Source organism: Capra hircus, chromosome 19, assembly GCF_001704415.2.
Source record: "Capra hircus breed San Clemente chromosome 19, ASM170441v1, whole genome shotgun sequence".
In the NCBI taxonomy this organism is placed as follows: Eukaryota; Metazoa; Chordata; class Mammalia; order Artiodactyla; family Bovidae; genus Capra; species Capra hircus.
The window spans coordinates 51,099,500-51,119,684 of NC_030826.1; the positions used below are offsets into that span (position 1 = coordinate 51,099,500).

At 47.5% G+C, this 20,185-nt stretch overlaps 1 protein-coding gene across 2 annotated transcripts in view; it reads right to left on the reverse strand.

Annotated features, from left to right (window-relative positions):
• The window catches only part of RPTOR (regulatory associated protein of MTOR complex 1), a 322,789-nt gene that overhangs the window by 49,184 nt on the left and 253,420 nt on the right, over positions 1 to 20,185 (reverse strand). For both annotated transcript variants that reach the window (XM_018063632.1, XM_018063633.1), the window contains exons 14-17: positions 6,214 to 6,288; positions 3,218 to 3,283; positions 2,528 to 2,719; positions 2,046 to 2,186 (exon numbers count right to left, since the gene is read on the reverse strand). In XM_018063632.1, coding sequence (XP_017919121.1) covers positions 2,046 to 2,186; positions 2,528 to 2,719; positions 3,218 to 3,283; positions 6,214 to 6,288 — 474 coding nt within the window. The remainder of the gene's footprint in view (positions 1 to 2,045; positions 2,187 to 2,527; positions 2,720 to 3,217; positions 3,284 to 6,213; positions 6,289 to 20,185) is intronic.

The window sequence follows — 20,185 nt, forward strand, 5'->3', positions numbered from 1 at the left end:
CCAGCAGGCTGGGCCTGTGTCCCCTCAGAGTGCATTGTGCCATGACTGTCACCACATGCCCTGGACAAAGATGGGAAAGGCAAGCTGCCAAAAGCATTAGGGTTACGGCTGTGATGAGAATGAGGGCTCGGCCTCTGAGCCAGTGTCACTCACCCTATTAAAGCCTGGATCCTCTCTCCCACCCCTGGGCCCGTCTCCCTGAACCTCCGGGTCACCCATGTTTCCAGAGCAAATGCAGCCCCCTTATTTAACAGGCCTGCACTCTGTCCATCTCCCAAAGAGAAAAAGCCCTGAAGGCAGTGACGGTGTGGAGCTGCAACACAGCAGCTGGGGTGCCAAGGATGCTCTGTGCTCTAGCGCACAGGATGGCAGCCCTGGACACACTATGGCCTTTCACGTGCCCGGCCCTTTGCACACACTCCTGCCACACTCGCTCTCCCAGTCCCTTGTCCCTCACAACCTAGGCCCAGGCTCCCCTCCTCCAACTATGGGCCTGGTCTCTAGGGTGTGGCTCACTTATGAGGCTTTAGCACAACCGCTGGTTCTGTGCCTGCCTTTGCACTTGTACCCTGTATCTCTTGAAGGTGGTGACTGCTGCTCCATGCATTGAGCCTGGTGTGCTGAGACAGCTGTGAGCTCAACTCAAGTGCTGGATGGGCGAAGGCAGAGCCCTGCTTAGCACCTATGTCTGTAGGCCCAGGCAAGGCCAACCTAAGTGCCCACAGGAATGACCTGGCTACACCTGAGCATCCCAGGTCCGGGGAAGGATGGCAAGTAGAGTGAGGCCGGGAAAGGAGCCGGGGGCCACGTCAAGTCACCGGGACATGCTTGAGTGGTCAGTCTCTGTGTTCCTGATGACCTGGAGAACATTCTCCTGATACTGGAGACTCAGATGGACATTCTTCCTATTTTTATTAACATCCTTTTAAAGTTTTTTGGGGAAAGAACTGAAAAACAGAGTTCCTTTCTTTAAAAGGAATCTTAACAGACAATTAAGGATACTGCTGAACCGCTGCTTTGATCACATACAGGCAGTCTGACTTGGGAAAAAGAAGACTCTGACTCAAGAAGTCAGCTTCAGACAGATGCTAATGATGAGAAACCAAAATAAAAACATGAAAAGGCACCTGGAGGATCATTCCACGTTGCTAACACTTCTCTAGATGACCTGGCCTATTAGTAACTGGGTTCATGGCTCTCTGCGGGAACTCAAGATGGAATGAGCCCTTCCTGGCTGACCTGAACTTGCCCCGACAACGTTCCCACCACTAAGTCAGTGGAGGTTTGCTTTCCAAACAGACACCCTCCAAACCACCCCTACCTCTGAGAAACCCAGCCTCCTTTCCCTGGCATAGGGATGTCAGACATGCCGAGAAGTAGCCCAGCACCTGTAGGTGATGAGAGGTGACTCAGGGTCACACACAGGATGGCACTGCCCTCCTGGTCCTAGAGAAGTCTCTGCTTCCAGGGTGGGCCTCCAAGGCCACTTTGAAATGTGGCCAACAGATAGTGGGGTACCCCCATGGGCCTTTTTGGCTGTGGGAAGGAGAGGGTTGATCTGTTCTGAGCCAACTTTTGATGGGGGGTGAGGTCTTGGATGGAGATCATGGCCCTTCTACATTGAAACAGAAGTCAAAGTTTCAACTGCAAAGAACTGTTCCGTTCAGTCGCTGACAAACATGGGGGCGGGGAGGGGAATACACTACACAAACCTTTCCGTCTGTCTGTGGGTGGCTACTGCTCTTTTGAATCTCCGTGATGTGTGTATGTGTTGCTCCCAGGCAGGAAGGAGCCTATTATACAAGCTGCCAGGAGACGCAGCCTGTTAAATGCCTTTAAATGAAGCAAACACACGAGTATCTGGTGAAGAAACGCATTTTGGAGAGAATTAAACAAACATTTAAAGTCGGCTCTCGGCAGGATGCGCGCCGGGGGCGGACTGAGCACTCGAAGCTGCGGTCAGGTCAGGGTCATGGCTCGACCTGGGTGTCAAGGGAGCCCGGCCTGGAGGAGCCTAGCGCTGCCTGGGGGTGGGGGCCACGCACCTTCCGGACCACAGGGCTGCCGTCATTGATGAGCTGGGCCAGCATCATGGCCACGTTGTGGTCGATGGTGGTGGAGTGGTCCGTCCTCTCTGCAGAGTTGCCCACAAACGTGCCGAGGGCAAAGACAGCTGCGCAGCGCACCTGCGGGCGGGACAGGGGCCAGTCACTCCGTAGCCGGCTGTTTGGCTCTGGCTGGGGCCCCTGGAGCCTACTAGATGCAGCTCAGTCCCGTCTACGGTCCTCTCAGCCTAGCTCCACTTGTGTAGACAAGCAGAGCAGGGAAACAAGGGGCTAGCGGCAGCCCCGCCCGAGGGTCAGGTGACAGGCTGTGTGCAGGCATCAGACAAAGCCAGGCAGGCATCAGAGACCAAGCCAGGGGCCAAGGAACCCACGGGGTTGGGGCGGGCAGGGCGCTCTGGGGGTGTGGTCCCCAGGTGCACCTTGGCCTCACTCAGCCTGCAGTGGTGGGGTTACAGACTCACCTCAGGGATGGGGTCGGAGAGGAGGCTGCAGAGCTTCTCGTGGGCGCTGTCCCGCACCCCGCACCACCGGGCCGAGTCAAAGTTCTGCCAGATGCGGCCCAGGCAGATGGCCACCCACTGGCGCAGCAGGGGGTGGGGGTCGTTGAGCTGCTCCAGGCAGATGGCGATCAGGTTTCCCTGGAGGCAGGCTTCCTGCGAGAAGGCAGGCAACACAGGGCATCACCCATTGACCATTGACTGGGGCGGGGTCCTGGGCTGGCCCTAGCCCCCCAGGTTTCTCAGGGAAACCTTGCTTAATCACTTTGCAAGATGTGTTCAATTTTCCTGTTTTTTCTGTGCTGCACCATGTGGGATCTTACTTCCTGGACCATGGATTGAACCCATGTACCCTGCAGAGGAAGCTCGGATTCTTAACCACTGGACGGCTGGGACATTCTTCAATTTTCCTCATTTTAAATCCCACCAATTTCAATTCACCTGGGGCTAAACAAAGGGTCTGGACCCCCACTCCTCCCATGGAGCCCCCAGGGCTGGTGTGATCCCCAACCTCTCCCCCGCTTCTGAGGTCACTGTTTCATCAGACACACATTCAGGACAGTTCCTCTGGCCTCCAAATCCTAGAGCTTGCAGCTGTGCATCTGCAACCCACAGGCAGGCCCTGCAGGGGTGGGGAAGGAGCGCGACACTCACCTGCCCCGTGTTATAGCTGTTGACGATTACAGCCAGAATGAAGGCCGTCATGGTCCGGTGCTCAGCCTGGAAAACAGAAGTCATCGGCTAGTTCGCACTTTCTTCGTGGCAGAAACTCATCACCCTCACGCACTAGAGTTATCCTTTCAGGATCTTTATGACGAGCCTGGTGTGTAGTTAAAGTAACGAGAGCCAGCTTTGTTGTCTTTTGAGTCTCAAAAAAGGAACTGTGCTTTAAAGAGGGTCTCATGGCTCTGGGTTGGCCTCATGGAGGATGGATGGGTCCCCACCATCTGATGCTGCCCGATGGGTGACGCTGCTCCATCAGAGGCCCCATCCTGCCCACACCTATGGAAGTAGACCATCGGGGTCAAGCACACTGGTCATAAAATGATTGACCACAGTCTCTACTTGACTTCATTTTCCCTTCTTTCTGGTCTTCTAGTGGGCGGATCGATTCTCATTTTCTCCTCTCCTCTGTGCTTCTACTGACTCAGACATCAGTCTATTTTTAACTATCTGTGGTACCTTGTGTTTTTAACCTGCAGCAAAGTCTAACGTTAGTCATTCTCTGTATCTGCCTTGGATTCCCAGTATGCCTCCTCTGGTTTCAGTCCCTCAAGCATGACTGCTCTTACTTATTCTTACAGCCAATGCTGACTTACATACATGGCATGTTTGCCAGTATCTGCTTTCTGATGCTTCTTACTGACTTCTGGGCTCCATCTCCTCCTGAAGTGCGGGCCTCCTGGCTGCCTGAGAAGCCGCTGGTCCTCAGATGTGCTGGCTTTGCCCTCTCCCAAACTGACACTCGTGGGGACACAGGGTCCCCGGGCGACAGTTTCCCTTGTGTTTTGAGGGCCCCTTCTCTGCCTTCCATCTGTTACTGTGGTGACTGCTGTCCACATCTTTGCAACAATCTTCCTTTACGTCCTGGTTACTTTAGAGATTTTTACTCTTGCCTTTGACATTCTCTACTTTCATTATGACGAGTCTTTGTGTGGATTTGTTTTTATTGAACCCTCTCAAGACTCATTGTGCTTAATAAACCTGAAAACTCATTTCTTCTTCAATTCTGGAAAGTTCCCCACTAAACTGTGCGTCCCCTCGTCTCCCTCTGGCCTTTGCCGAATGCAGCTAGCCTGCTCAGCCCCTCTCAGAACCTCCGTCATGTCTCCTCTTTGCTTCCTCCCACATGAATTCTCCACAGACTTCTTTACTGGTTGTGTCAATTCTGCTGTTTAATTCGCCTATGGAGCTTCTAATGACTATATTCCATTACAGGTTCTTTTTTTCCCCCTCCAAAATCTGCCTATTTATTAAAAGACCCTAGTTGGTCATTTTTTGAGAAGGAGTAAAAAGGACAGAATACACTGATCTCTTACAACAGGCAAGAAAGTACTTCTGAGGGAAAAAACATCAGGGTTTATTTTGGGACCCAATTAAAACAAATTGTTTATTCAGTTATCTTAAACATACTTATTTGTCATGCTCTTCACTCTTTTTCCAGAGAACTCTATTAGTTTCAGTTCTCTGGGAGCCAACCCTCCTTTGTGCCACCTCTGCTTACGTCACTTGAACCTGGGTTAGGAGCAGAGTGGTGCTCCTGGCATGAGTCTTGGTACCCTGGCTGTGAAGGTACACAGAAAGGTGCCCTGCAGAAAAGGTTCAGCCTTCGCCGCTTCCAGGCAGGCCCTGGAGATTTCACGTTCCTCACTTGGCTGGTGGCTCCTCCCACATGGGGAATTTCCATTTCTTACAGAGGCTTTTCCTGACTTTCTGCCCAGACGTGGATGGACTGGATTAGCTCTTCTTGTCCTCGTCCAGTGAGTGGGCGGCATGCTCCACAGGCCTGTGTTTTTTTGTGCAGACTTGGGGCTGCACACCTGTGGAGCTTCAGGGTTACTGTGAGGTTCATCCATGACCCACTGTGCCCCTCTGACTTCAGGTGTTGGCATTTGTCGATTTAATTTCCTTTCTTTCAATCTGGCTAGCTCCTCAAAACTTCAGTGTGTTTGTAGCTGAAGTGGGGCCCACTGGTGCTGACTTTGTCCATCACTTTGCTGCACATCTATCAGCTCAGATGTCTCTCTCAGTCATTTGGCCTCTATCTTACTCACGCTGTATTATTTCCAATGCTCACATAAAGTCTAAATGTAACCACCTTTGATGACGTTTAAATACCACACTTCAGTTTCAACATACCAGTTTTGCTTACCTTTTATAACAATCCTGTTTTTAATGTTTTCTGGATTTTAGAAATTTTTTAATTGTCATTTAGTTTAGAAAACCAACGAGAGGGTAAAACTACACCCAAAAGTTCCTTTCCACAACTAGAGGCACCTATGACTGTGTGAATGAGCTGTTAGATTTCATTAACCATTCTGGTAAAATTAAGTTATATTGAGTAATTATTGATACTTAAGGTGTTTATTTTATTCTCTTTACTAAGCTAGGAGCTAGAGGGAGAGAATATAAATATTAATTTAAAAACATTTATTGGGAATTATTTTATATGCTATTCACAGATTACTAATTTTTAAACAACTTAATACAATAAAATATATTTCAACTTTCAACTTTCAATTTTTCCACCACCTCCACTGCCCCAACCCCCTTCCTGATTGATAAAGTGCATTAGCCTACCCTTAGGTCCGGATCCTGCACCGGCCAAAGGAACTGCCAGTACTATGGATGTACAAGTACTCATTGATCTAACTTGGTTGACAGGGTACAAGGCACAGTGGATTCTACTTCACTGCAAAGAAGTGCCCGGAAAGAGGACTCAAGTAAACAAAACCAAACCAGCTTGTGTATCAAGGTTCACTGTGACTTACTTTAAGAAAGCAGCCAGGAAGCAAAGGGTATCGTCCGAGTGAGGCAGAGCTGGGAGTGTAAGTGGGCCCCCACTCCCACCACAGGTCCCTCTGTGTGGAGCAACCTTGCCCAGAGCCCCCAGGAAACGTGTCACCAGAGTGTAACATGCTGGTCCTTACTGGCATGTACGGGTCTGCCAAGACCGAGAGGAAGTACTTGTGGCCATTGTCCTTCACCAGGTCAGCTTGGCATGACTGCGGGGAGAGACACAGGAGAAACAGTGAGTGCAATTCCCAGGAAGGGGCTCCTTTTTCTTCTTGGAATGTGTGAACAAACAAATGTGCGATGAATATTTTATGTCTTCATCATTTTCACCTCTTAAGTCCAATTTTCATCTGAAAAAATAGCTGGAACGGCTGTGTACAAATGCATTTTCCCTTGGCTGTGGGGAAAGGGCTGGCATCGCACACACTGTCAGAAGCACAGCAGCTCTGAGGCGTTCTTGAAAGCACCTTCTGGGTACCTGCTGGATGTGGGTACCCTGGCTGCTGGGCTGGCTCCTTTGGAGGCCGTCTGCGTCCTGCAGCTCCCATACCTGTCCTTTCTCCTGAGTCAGCCCAGGGCCCATGTGCCTTTCCTCCCACTTCTGAGCGGGGACGTGCCCAACACCTGAAACCACTCAGTTTCTGCAGACCCCAGCCCCTGCCAGAGCTTGTCATACACCTTTGCTTAGACTGATAAAATCTATGTAAACACTATAATTATGAATTATTTTCATCCCACGGTTATATTCCAACAGGTGCTTCCCAGAGGCCTGTCTCCAAAGGAGCAGCTCCAAATGGAAAGTTTGATTTCAGGGCTAAGTGGGCTGCCAGTGTGCAGCTCGCGCGACCTCTTTAGGGCACATGGCATGTGTAGGCACCGTTGTGTCATGTGTCAGCATAGTTTTCAAGCCCCACTAGGTGTCAAGCACTGGCTCAGTCCTGGACACAGACACCCACACCCTGCTCATAGTCCTGGGGAGACTACTGAGCAGCTCTGGCTCACGATGAGACGCTGGGCTTGGGAGGCTCTGGGAGGGGTGGAGAGCTGGGGTCATCCATTAAGGAAGGGCAGACGTGAGAGTGGGGGTAGAGGGTGGGAAAACAGGTGGGAATCCTGCTGGGATATGGAGCCAGGGAGAGGCAGCCAGGGAAGGCAGGAGGCAGAGAGCTTTGACTGCTTCATGGATGGGGTCTTGAAGACACCAGAGGGCACCAGGAATGCGAGGGGGAAGACTGTTGAACTACAGGTTGAAGAATCACTCTGGCAGCTGCAGTGGAGGGTGAGCTGGAAAGCCGGACTGGGGGTGGTGACCACGTGCAGCAGGGTCAGAGATGGTGGGGAGGACCCTGGAGACTTGCGATTGTTCTAGAGGGATCTGGGTGGGAGAAGCCGGGAAATCTGACTGCTTGGCGAGACCACTAAAGAGGTGGGAGAGGTGGGGGCCGTGTCATCAGAGACTGAGAGGGCAAGGAGCTGGATTTGGGGTACACTGCATCAAGGCACCTCGGAGACACACAGCGGAGCTACCAGGAGGAGGCGAGCCAGGCTGAATTCCTAGATCAAAAGTCATGCACTAACTGGGTGGGAGCCCATGGCCACAAGGTGGAGGGGGAGGTGATCTGGAGCATGAAGGATGAGTTGGGAGACAGGGAAACAGGCGTGTGAGCAGAAGAGGCTCCAGGTGGTATCAAGAAGCAAGGAATCTAAATCTTAGGGAAAGGAACTGGCCCTGAGGCAGTGGGGTCATCAGAAACCCTGCTTCTATAACAGGCTGGCTGACTGGGGGGGCATTTTTGCAGGTGCTGGCTCTTCAAGGGACTTAAACAATTGTGCCTCAGACATTCAGGAATTGACATCCAGGGAGGTGCCCAGTAGGAGAAAGAGAGGCAAAGAAACAGGCTTCATGCCCAGGTTCTCCCTCTTGCAGCTGTGGGACCCCAATGACATTTGAGAAATCTTTGCTCAACTGGTGGAATCAGATGAAACATCTGACACATGGAAGTGCAATCTGAACACAGGAATGTGACTCATAAATCATGGATGCTCTCGTTCTTGGAAAGCAACCCACAGAATGTGGTCATACTGCTCACTGAGCTTCCTGGATCAATACCCAGAAAAACCGCTTGGTGATTTAGGGTAACGTGTTCACAGGGAGATGTTGAATTCCATCAGCTCCTAGCATGCTCCACTCTAGGGGAAAAAGGCCATTCAAGAAGTAGAGAGGGCTGGAATTTTAAGATCTGAGTTTCTGAGAATAAAAGGAGAAAAGTTACACACTGCAAAACCTTCCTAACTCTGCAGGGCACTGCTGGCTTGAGGGCACGCCCAGTGTGAAACTCTCAGGGGCAGGGTGATTTTGCAGACAGAATCTGCTTTTTACTGCAGCCTGGAGCCCTGACCTCCTCTCTCCCACGCTGGCCTACTTCTCAGGGTGTTCTGATAATGAGGTGTTTTTCCTCACATCAATAAACTAATAAGGTGGTGACTGGACTCAGCTGTTTAAGTTCAGACTGAGCGAGATGGAGGGGGTGGTCAGGGAGCAGGGGTGCTAGGATCTCAGGTTCGCAGGATAATAATCCCCAAGAGCCAGGGAAGCCAATTAAGCATGCAGCTTTCAAGTCATTCCCATAAGGGATGCCTCGCTTTGAATGAAGGTTTGGATAAATGAGCTAAAAGGTGTCAGCAAGATGTTGTCTGCAGAGGCTCATCCAGAAGGGGCCGGGAGGGCGCACTCAAGACGGCGCCTGCAGCACAGTGCCTGCGTCTGGGGACAGGGTTAAGGCACTGGCATCTGAAAACAAAGCCACTCTCCTTTGTTTTTAAACCAGAGGTGCCACAGTCAAACCCAGGCCCACACATTTACAGCGACTTTCATAAAACATATCTCGTCACAGAATGATGACGTGTCCCTAAGTCATATCTGCTAATTCGGAAGCTGAGGCACATATGTGAGTAGGTGAAGCGATACAGGAAACGGCGATGGTCTTGTTCGTGTAGAACGACCTCTGTCTGGAAGAGGCTGCCATGCAGGTGGGAACAATAATGTTTTCGGGTCATGTCCACCTTCACTCTCAGAGCTCAGCAACTGTCCTTTTAGAACTGGCTTAGAATCACCCCATCAGCCATCCCAGCCCTCTCTGTATCTACTTCTGGGGCCGGAGAGCTGGGGATCTGCAGGGCGCTGACTTCTCAGGATGCTGAGACAGTGGTCACCAGCTGCCCACTCTCCCTCCTGACTTGGCCAAGTGCCTTCTTAAAAGAGAAAACAGTCCTTGAAACTGCAAAGGCCCAGAAATGCAGGCAAGAGACACGTTGCACATACAGGCTGGTGGGAAGCTCCCCTGAGACACGCAGGGCTCCAGCGACCCACACTCCTCCACACGGCTGCTTTTCAAGGGCCCTCTCTCATGTCTGTTTTCTCCCAGATCAAGCTACAGGTTTGACATATTAAGGCCAGCATAGAAAGAGGGTAGAGACGAAGGAGAGCATGAATATGAAATGGTTCTTTCCTAAGCAAGCCCTCCCGCCATTGCACATCTGTGTGTGTATATATATATATATGTATGTATGTATGTATTTTTTCCCCTTCTTCTTAGTAGGGAAAAGGCCCTCACTATCACAAATTAGGCAGTCGACTTTCCCACATTTAGGAAAACCGCAGGGGTCAGCACATTCAGAATGCAATGGATAAGCCTCGCACTGGGAAAACCACCTTCATGATCATTGTATCAGGGAATTATATTTTTAATATGAGAAAAAGGGAGGGAGGGGAGGAAGAGAAGAAAAGCAAACAGAGAAGAGGAAGCAAGTACGTAGTTCACTGTGGCTGAAGATGCAGTCTGCAAACTGATTTTGGGAGGCAGCAGAGACCAGGACGAGCCCAGAGACCACAGACTCTGGCTTCTGCAAGGGTAAGTTCACAGGGCAAGGGCAGGTGCGCCCCCTCAGAATATTCTGGCCAAGAATGCTGTGGGGGAAGCCCTACCTTCATTCTCCTCAATGCAGATTATAATGTCTGTCTCCTGGGGAGCAGGAAGACACAAACAGCACAGATCAACAGACCACCAGACACGATGCATCAAATGAGGCCCAACCGGCAGGACAGTCCTGAGCAGTGTCACCAGTAGACACAGCCACTCATGTTCTGATGTGAATACGGAGAAAATCAAAGAGTGGGGAGTCCTGTTTCCTGTCCTCGGGTTGCAGAATTCACTCCCTGGGATGAGGAAAGGATGCTGGAGAGGTGAGCTGGGTTCACACAAGAGTCAGAAGCACTGGACTGAGCCCTGACCCACTGCCACCAGAACATTAGAATTGTCTCCAGACAAATGCAGGACTACGTTGAATTGTTTATACACCAAGAGTCTTAAAAACAGCTCGTGGCCATAAAACTAGTAGTGCTTGAGAAAATAATCCCAGAGTGGGGGTTCTACTCACTGCAAACAAGAGCTCACTGTTCTTCAAACCCAGGGGCACAGTCCCTCCCAGGCAGTGAAAGACAAATGTCCTTCTGCACAACTCAAAGGCCTGGCACAATGGCCTTCCCACTTGCTAAGTGCAGTAAGATATTTATATACATATACAGGTTTTCATTTTCCAACAAATGGTTTATTACTTTAAATGTTCTCATGTCAGATGCTCTTGTGTTGAAGGTAAACTTCAGAATGAATGAAGAGACACCAGGAATGTTGAAATAACTGTTATCAGTGGGAAAATCACACATATATGAATGCTTTTATGCCTCTGATCTACTTTTTTGTATGTGTTCTAAAATTTATAAATGTAGGGATTTCCTGGAAAATCCAGAGGTTAGGACTCAGTGTTTTCACTGCCGTGGCCCTGGATTCAATGTCTAGTTGGGGAACTAAGCTCTTCCAAGCCACGTGGTGTGGTAAAAACAGAACAAAAATTTGTGCATGTATTACAGTTCAGTTCACTCACTCAGTTGTGTCTGGCTCTTTGTGACCCCATGGACTACAGCATGCCAGGCTTCCCTGTCCATCACCAACTCCTGGAGCTTACTCAAAGTCATGTCCATCAAGTCAGTGATGCCATCCAACCATCTCATCCTCTGCTGTCCCCTTCTTCTGCCTTCAATCTTTCCCAGCATCAGGGTCTTTTCCAATGAGTCAGTTCTTCACATCAGGTGCCCAAAGTATTAGATTTTCAGCCTCAGGATCAGTCCTTCCAATGAATATTCAGGGTTGATTTCCTTTAGGATTGACTGGTTAGATATCCTTGCAGTCCAAGGGACTCTCAAGAGTCTTCTCCAACACCACAGTTCAAAAGCATCAATTCTTTGGCGCTCAGCTTTCTTTATAGTCCAACTCTCACACCCATACATGACTACTGGAAAAACCACAGCTTTGACTAGACGGACCTTTGTTGGCAAAGTATGTCTCAGCTTTTTAATATGCTATCTAGGTTGGTCATAGCTTTTCTTCCAAGGAGCAAGGGTCTTTCAATTTCATGGCTGCAGTCACCATCTGCAGTGATTTTGGAGCCCCCCAAAATAAAGTCTGTCACTGTTTCCGTTGTTTCCCCATCTATTTGCCATGAAATGATGGGACCAGATGCCATAATCTTAGTTTTCTGAATGTTGAGGTTTAAGCCAACTTTTTCACTCTCCTCTTTCCCTTTCATCAAGAGGCTCTGTAGTTCTTCACTTTCTGCCATAAAGGGTGGTGTTATCTGCATATTTGACGTTATTGATATTTCTCCCGGCAACCTTGATTTCAGCTTGTGCTTCATCAAGCCCAGCATTTTGCATGATGTATTCTGCATGTAAGCTAAATAAACAGGGTGACAATATATAGTCTTGACGTACTCCTTTTCCGATTTGGAACCAGTCCAATGTTACATGTCCAGTTCTAACTGTTGCTTCTTGACCTGCATACAGATTTCTCAGGAGGCAGGTAAGGTGGTCTGGCATTTCCATCTTTTGAAGAATTTTCCACAGTTGGTTGTGATCCACACAGTCAAAGGCTTTGACAGAGTCAATAAAGCAGAAGTAGATGTTTTTCTGGAACTCTTGCTTTTTCTACAACCCAATGGACGCTGGCAATTTGATCTCTGGTTCCTCTGCCTTTTCTGAATCCAGCTTGAACATCTGGAAGTTCACAATTCACGTACTGTTGAAGTGTGGCTTGGAGAACTTTGAACATTACTTTGCTAGCGTGTGAGATGAATGCAACTGTGCAGTAGTTTGAACATTCTTTGGCATTGCCTTTCTTTGGGATTGGCATGAAAACTGACCTTTTCCAGTCCTGTGGCCACTGCTGAGTTTTCCAAATTTGCTGGCATATTGAGTAGCAGCAGTGCTTTCACAGCATCATCGTTTAGGATTTTAAATAGCTCAACTGGAATTCCATCGCCTCCACTAGCTTTGTTCGTAGTGATGCCTCCTAAGGCCCACTTGACTTCGCATTCCAGGATGTCTGGCTCTAGGTGAGTGATCACACCACCATGGTTATCTGGGTCATGAAGATCTTTTTTGTATAGTTCTTCCGTGTACTGTTGCCACCTCTTCTTGATATCCTCTGCTTCTGTTAGGTCCATACTGCTTCTGTCCTTTATCGGGCCCATCTTTGCATGAAATGTTCCCTTGGTATCTCTAATTTTCTTGAAGAGATCTCTAGTCTTTCCCATTCTGGTGTTTTCCTCTATTTCTTTGCATTGATCACTGAGGAAGGCTTTCTTATCTCTCCTTGTTATTCTTTGGAACTCTGCATTCAGATGGGTATATCTTTCCTTTTCTTCTTTGCCTTTAGCTTCTCTTCTTTTCTCAGCTATTTGTAAGGCCTCCTCAAACAACCATTTTGCCTTTTTGCATTTCTTTTTCTTGGGGATGGTCTTGATCACTCCCTCCTGTACAGTGTCACAAAGCTCTGTCCATTGTTCTTCGGGCACTTTGTCTATCAGATCTAACCCCTTGATCTGTTTGTCACTTCCACTGTATAATTGTAAGGGATTTGATTTAAGCCATACCTGAATGGTCTAGTGGTTTTCCCTATTTTATTCAATTTAAGTCTGAATTTTGCAATAAGGAGTTCATGATCTGAGCCACGGTCAGCTCCTGGTGTTGTTTTTGCTGACTGTATAGAGCTTCTCCATCTTCGGCTGCAAAGAATATAACTAGTCTGATTTCGGTATTGACCCTCTGGTAATCATCACCCAGATCAGAATGTGATCACATGGGCCAGAGGATCTGCTGTTCAAAACCTGCTTTCTTAATGGTCCATCGCTGAAGGCAGAGCAGCCTTTGGTCTGGTCCTGTGAGGATCTGGGGCATACGCACCTCCTATGCCAGGAGTTTCTTTGTGTCCTGCCTTATTCCTAGTTTTTATGTTAATAAAATGTATTTTTATCATAATTTTAAAGAAAAGTTAATAGTAAATAGAGTTCCCATATGTCCCACACCCAGTTTCTCCTCTTGTTAATACTTTACATCAACATGATACAGCTTGGTCAGAAAATGGTGACCTCCTAGATGACCCAGGTCAACAAGCACTCGCCAGAGCTGCCACTGGACAGTGTCCCCATCTCCACAGTGAGCCACATCCACCGCCTGCCTCCTCAGAGGACCCTCAAACACTAGCAGGAAGGAAGGGATCACCTACAGTCCCCTGCCATGGATTTTCTGGGACAAAGAGTTTTTTTGTAAAATAGAATTGTTGTTCAGAATGGCCTCTTCGTAGTTGTCTTCCTGGTTAAATGAGGTGGCTGCTTTTCAGAAGCCCTGGGAGTGGGTTTTACTCTGGGAGGAGAGTCAGATCCACCCTCCTGGGGTCCCTGGAGAACTGTGGGCCAGCAAAGCAGAGACCTCACCCATGTCCCAGGAGCTGAGCCTGCCTGTCCTGATGCTAGTTCAGCCCCAAGACCACCTGGGAGGAGGCCAGGCCCTGCTAGACATGCTCATTGATGACAGGTCAGGTTGCAGCTGGGTTGTCTCTGTCGGTCAGGAGGGAGGCAGTTGTTTAGATACCTGTAGTTGCCAAGAGTGAAGTGAAAAGCTGAAGGAGGGACGTAGGAGGCTGTCACCTGCCCTCCCCATGCAGGCAACTCGGCCCCGCACTGGCAGATTGGACCGTGTGCTGCTGTGGAGGTGACAGATCGCCCTTTTGCAGGATGAATGGGTGCAGTGACTCAGGCTGCAAGGAACTTCCCCATGCATCAGTCTGTCGCCAAGGGCAATTCAGAGACTAGAGGGCTGCGTGATTAATTGTCAGGCTGCATTAATCACCAGCTCTGCAGTACTGATTTCAGTTGGGGGTGGGCGGGTGGGCAAAGGCTGGTCAGCCAGAAAGCAGAGCCCACACTGCCAAGTCTCAAAAGTTTTGTAAAAGGGCAATCATAGTTTGTGTGGAGCCTGAAATCAAGGCTGGGTTGATTGGCCCAGAAAGCACCAGCTCAGGCACCTTTCTTGCCCAGTACTCCTGGGCATGTTCTTTGCACCTGGCAGTGACCCGGGTTCCAGGGTCAGGGACAGGCTGGACCTTGGCAGCACTGATCCAGGGAGGTTTGTTCCCTCGTTGTTTCATGGGGCAGCAGCTAGTGGATGTGACGGGCACACGGTTAGGAACTGGCCTACTTCTTGGTACACGTATCAGTTCATTTATGCAGTCAGCAAACATTCACTGGGCCTCTGGTAGAAAGGCTGCATTGTGGGTCCTTGTCCTCAAAGAGCTGGAAGTCTAGCAGAGAAGGTAGAAGGTGCAAAGAGCTAACCCAAAGGCAGCGACTCAAATTGGGATCAAAGAGGAAGGCGGGAGGGATGGCTGGGGAGGGAGGGCACTCTGCCTCCAGTGGGAGGTGAGGGTGCCGTGAGCCGAGATGCGCACACACGAAGGCAGTAACAGCAAAGACAATCCAGTGTGCAAGAGCTCCTGTCTAGGGGAGGAGGTTCTTGGGGTGGGCTTCTTTAGAAACACTGCTTAGTCCTGCTACCGCTGAGTCTGGCACCAGGCAGGGGACCTTGTATGATGTGGCTCAGTGTGCCCCTGAGGGATGGTGGTTTTAGGGCCTGGCAGGGATGATATTATTACTAGATCTATGCTACAGAAATATATCAGATGGTTTAAATGAGTCCTAGGAATCGCAGCTGAGTTCTGGGTAATGGAGTGCAGCCCAGCAGCAAGGTCCCTCCAGCGTGGAGACAGCAGAGCTGAAGGTCCCAGGGCCGGTGTGTGGGCGCACAGGAACCGACTGACTCTCTGATAGGCTTGAGCAGGTAGAGAATTGAATGGCGAGGTTGTCAGCCAACACTGTCTCTATCGGTTAATACAATTAGACAAGAGAAAGAGACTAAAGACGTAAAAATTACAAAGGTAGAAGCAAAACCATTAGAGTTTGCAAATGATATGATTATGTGCCTAGAAAGCCCAATGGAATAAATTGGACTAATGAGAGAACTTAGTGAGGTTAAAGACTTTAATACACAGAAATCAAAAGAAGCAACCAGTTAGAAGATAAATGCAAGGAAAAAAGATATATGCACCCCATTTATAAAAGAAACCTAAAACTGGAAATAAACTTGACCTGAAACATGAAAATCCTCTGTGAAGAAAACTTTAAGCATTCCTGTGAGTTCCCTGGCAGTCCAGTGGTTAGGGTGCCAGGCTTCCACTGCAGAAGGCATGGGTCTGATCCCTAGTCAGAGAACTAAGATTCTGCATGCCACCCACGAAGAGCAGCCAAAAAAAAAAAAAAAAAAATCCTGAAGAACACAAGAATCAACTTGAACAAGTGAAAGCATCCCTGTTCACTTACAGAAGGATTCATCATCATAAATATATCAGTGTTCCCTGAATTAATTTAAACTTTAATAGATTCCCTCCAAAGTCACCAGCAGGCCTTTTTTATCTGAAACTAGACATTTTCTAAACTTCTATGGAGAAATAAATAGAAATAGCCGGGGAAATTATGTGTAGCAAGAATAATGACAGGGAATCACTCCTACATATCTCAAAACTAACTCTGAAGGTTCAGTCATAAAGAGCATTGTGGAGCTGGATTATGGACAAACTAGCCTCCTTAATATATAAAGAGCTCCTTGAAATCAAGAAAAACACTAACAATCTAATGGTCAGTGTACGCAAACCAGCAGTTCACAGAAAGCAGAATACAAATGGCCCTTAGATTTATGAAAATGCTCAATCTTTTTCCTAATAAGTGCACAGTAATAACTGCACTGAAATACCACTTTTCACTTCTCAGACTGGCAAAAATTCAAATATTTTACAATGTGCTCTGTTGTGAAAATACAAAATGGTAATATCTGTCAAAATTAGAAATGCATTTCCCCTTTGATCTAGCAGTGTCATATTTGGGAGCACAATTTAACAGCTTTATCTGCAGATGTATGAGATAGCAGGTAGAAGTTTATCCATGGCAGTAGCGGGTATAATCACAAGGGACTGGTTCAGATCACAGGTCCCAGCACCACAGGAGACTGGGTATGTGAGCAGTGCTGCTCTGCAGTGGGATATTGTGCATTAGCTGGGAAGGTGGAGGAGGCTCTCTGTGAGCCCAAATGGCAAGATCTCCTAGGTGAGGAAATGCAAGAGGCAGAGCCAGGTAGAGCCAGGAGGTCCTGTGCTTGAGGAGAGAGCAGTTTGGTCTGTATATTCACATTTACTTATGTTTAGTCAAGAGAATATATAAGAAACTAATAAGGTGATTAAACATAGTGGTGGAAGAGTGTCTTTTAAGCTAACATATAATTTAATATTTATTTTCATTTTGACCCAGATGTCACATTTTCTATGTTAAGATATGATATACTGACTCCCTGTACCCCTTACAGGGACAGGAGATGGAAAAAAGCTTCTCATTCTATACCTTTTGGTGGCATATTGATTTTTGAACCTTTAAATACACATGGACCACAGCCTTGTATAACTCAATGAAACTGTGAGCCATGCCATGTAGGGCCACCCAAGACCGACAGGTCGTGGTGGAGAGTTCTGACAAAATGTGGTCCACTGGAGAAGGGAATGGCAAACCACTTCAGTATTCTTGCCGTGAGAACCCCATGAGCAGTATGAAAAGGCAAAATGATAGGACACTGAAAGATGAACTCCCCAGGTCGGTAGGTACCCAATATGCCACTGGAGATCAGTGGAGAAATAACTCCAGGAAGAATGAAGAGACAGAGCTAAAGCAACACCACCCAGTTGTGGATGTGACTGGTGACAGAAATAAAGTCCAATCCTGTAAAGAACAATATTGCATAGGAACCTGGAATGTGAGGTCCATGGATCAAGGTAAATTGGAAGTGGTCAAACAGGAGATGGCAAGAGTGAACATCGACATTTTAGGAATCAGTGAACTAAAATGGAATGGAATGGGTGAATTAAACTCAGATGACCATTATATTTACTACTGTGGGCCAGAATACCTTAGAAGAAATGGAGTAAGCCTCAGAGTCAACAAAGAGAGTCTGAAATGCAGTACTTGGATGCAGTCTCAAAAACGACAGGATGATCTCTGTTAATTTCCAAGGCAAACCATTCAATATCACATTAACCCAAGTCTATGCCCCAACCAGAAGCTGAAGTTGAACCGTTCTATGAAGATCTACAAGACCTTTTAGAACTAACACCTAAAAAAGATGCCCTTTTCATTATAGGGGACTGGAATGCAAAAGTAGATAGTCAAGAGATACCTGGAATAACAGGCAAATTTGGCCCTGGAGTACAGAATGAAGCAGGGCAAAGGCTAATAGACTTTTGTCAAGAGAACACACTGGTCATACCAAGTACCCTCTTCCATCAACACAAGAGAAGACTCTACACATGGACCTCACCAGATAATACCAAAATCTGATTGATTATATTCTTTGCAGCCAAAGATGGAGAAGCTCTATACAGTCAGCAAAAACAACACCAGGAGCTGACCGTGGCTCAGATCATGACTCCTTATTGCAAAATTCAGACTTAAATTGAATAAAATAGGGAAAACCACTAGACCATTCAGGTATGGCTTAAATCAAATCCCTTACAATTATACAGTGGAAGTGACAAACAGATCAAGGGGTTAGATCTGATAGACAAAGTGCCCAAAGAACAATGGACAGAGCTTTGTGACATTGTACAGGAGGGAGTGATCAAGACCATCCCCAAGAAAAAGAAATGCAAAAAGGCAAAATGGTTGTTTGAGGAGGCCTTACAAATAGCTGAGAAAAGAAGAGAAGCTAAAGGCAAAGAAGAAAAGGAAAGATATACCCATCTGAATGCAGAGTTCCAAAGAATAACAAGGAGAGATAAGAAAGCCTTCCTCAGTGATCAATGCAAAGAAATAGAGGAAAACACCAGAATGGGAAAGACTAGAGATCTCTTCAAGAAAATTAGAGATACCAAGGGAACATTTCATGCAAAGATGGGCCCGATAAAGGACAGAAGCAGTATGGACCTAACAGAAGCAGAGGATATCAAGAAGAGGTGGCAACAGTACACGGAAGAACTATACAAAAAAGATCTTCATGACCCAGATAACCAAGATGGTGTGATCACTCACCTAGAGCCAGACATCCTGGAATGCGAAGTCAAGTGGGCCTTAGGAGGCATCACTACGAACAAAGCTAGTGGAGGCGATGGAATTCCAGTTGAGCTATTTAAAATCCTAAACGATGATGCTGTGAAAGCACTGCTGCTACTCAATATGCCAGCAAATTTGGAAAACTCAGCAGTGGCCACAGGACTGGAAAAGGTCAGTTTTCATGCCAATCCCAAAGAAAGGCAATGCCAAAGAATGTTCAAACTACTGCACAATTGCATTCATCTCACACGCTAGCAAAGTAATGTTCAAAGTTCTCCAAGCCACACTTCAACAGTACGTGAATTGTGAACTTCCAGATGTTCAAGCTGGATTCAGAAAAGGCAGAGGAACCAGAGAATCAAATTGCCAATGTCCATTGGGTTGTAGAAAAAGCAAGAGTTCCAGAAAAACATCTACTTCTGCTTTATTGACTCTGTCAAAGCCTTTGACTGTGTGGATCACAACCAACTGTGGAAAATTCTTCAAAAGATGGAAATGCCAGACCACCTTACCTGCCTCCTGGGAAATCTGTATGCAGGTCAAGAAGCAACAGTTAGAACTGGACATGTAACATTGGACTGGTTCCAAATCGGAAAAGGAGTACGTCAAGGCTGTATATTGTCACCCTGTTTATTTAACTTATATGCAGAGTACATCATGTGAAATGCCAGGCTGGATGAAGCACAAGTTGAAATCAAGCTTGCTGTGGGAAATACCAATAACCTCAGATATGCAGAAGACACCATCCTTATGGCAGAAAAGAAAAGAGGAAGTAAACAGCCTCTTGATGAAAGTAAAAGAAGAGAGCAAAAAAGCTGGCTTAAACCTCAACATTCAGAAAACTAAGATTATGGCATCTGGTCCCATCATTTCATGGCAAATAGATGGGGAAACAACGGAAACAGTGATAGACTTTATTTTGGGGGGCTCCAAATCACTGCAGATGGTGACTGCGGCCAAGAAACTGAAAGACCCTTGCTCCTTGGAAGAAAATCTATGACCAACCTAGACAGCATATTAAAAAGCTGAGACATTACTTTGCCAACAAAGTCTGTCTAGTCAAAACTATGAACTTTTCCAGTAGTCGTGTACAGATGTAAGAGTTGGACCATAAAGAAAGCTGAACGCCAAAGAACCAATGCTTTTGAACTGTGGTGTTGGAGAAGACTCTTGGGAGTCCATTGGACTGCAAGGAGATCCAAGCAGTCAATCCTAAAGGAAATAAACCCTGAATATTCATTGGAAGAAGTGATGCTGAAGCTCCAATACTTTGGGCACCTGATGCGAAGAACTGATTGACTGGAAAAGAGGCTGATGCTGGGAAAGATTGAAGGCAGGAAGAGAAGGGGACGACAGAGGATGAGATGGTTGGATGGCATCACTGACTCGATGGACATCAGTTTGAACAAGCTCTGGGAGCTGGTGATGGACAGGAAAGCCTGGTGTGTTGCAGTCCATGGGGCCACAAAGAGTCAGACATAACTGAGCAACTGAACTGAACTGAGTGACGTGAGTCATCTTTGGATGGAAGAGGAAGCTAACCCGCCTCTTTTTCAACTGTGAGCTGGA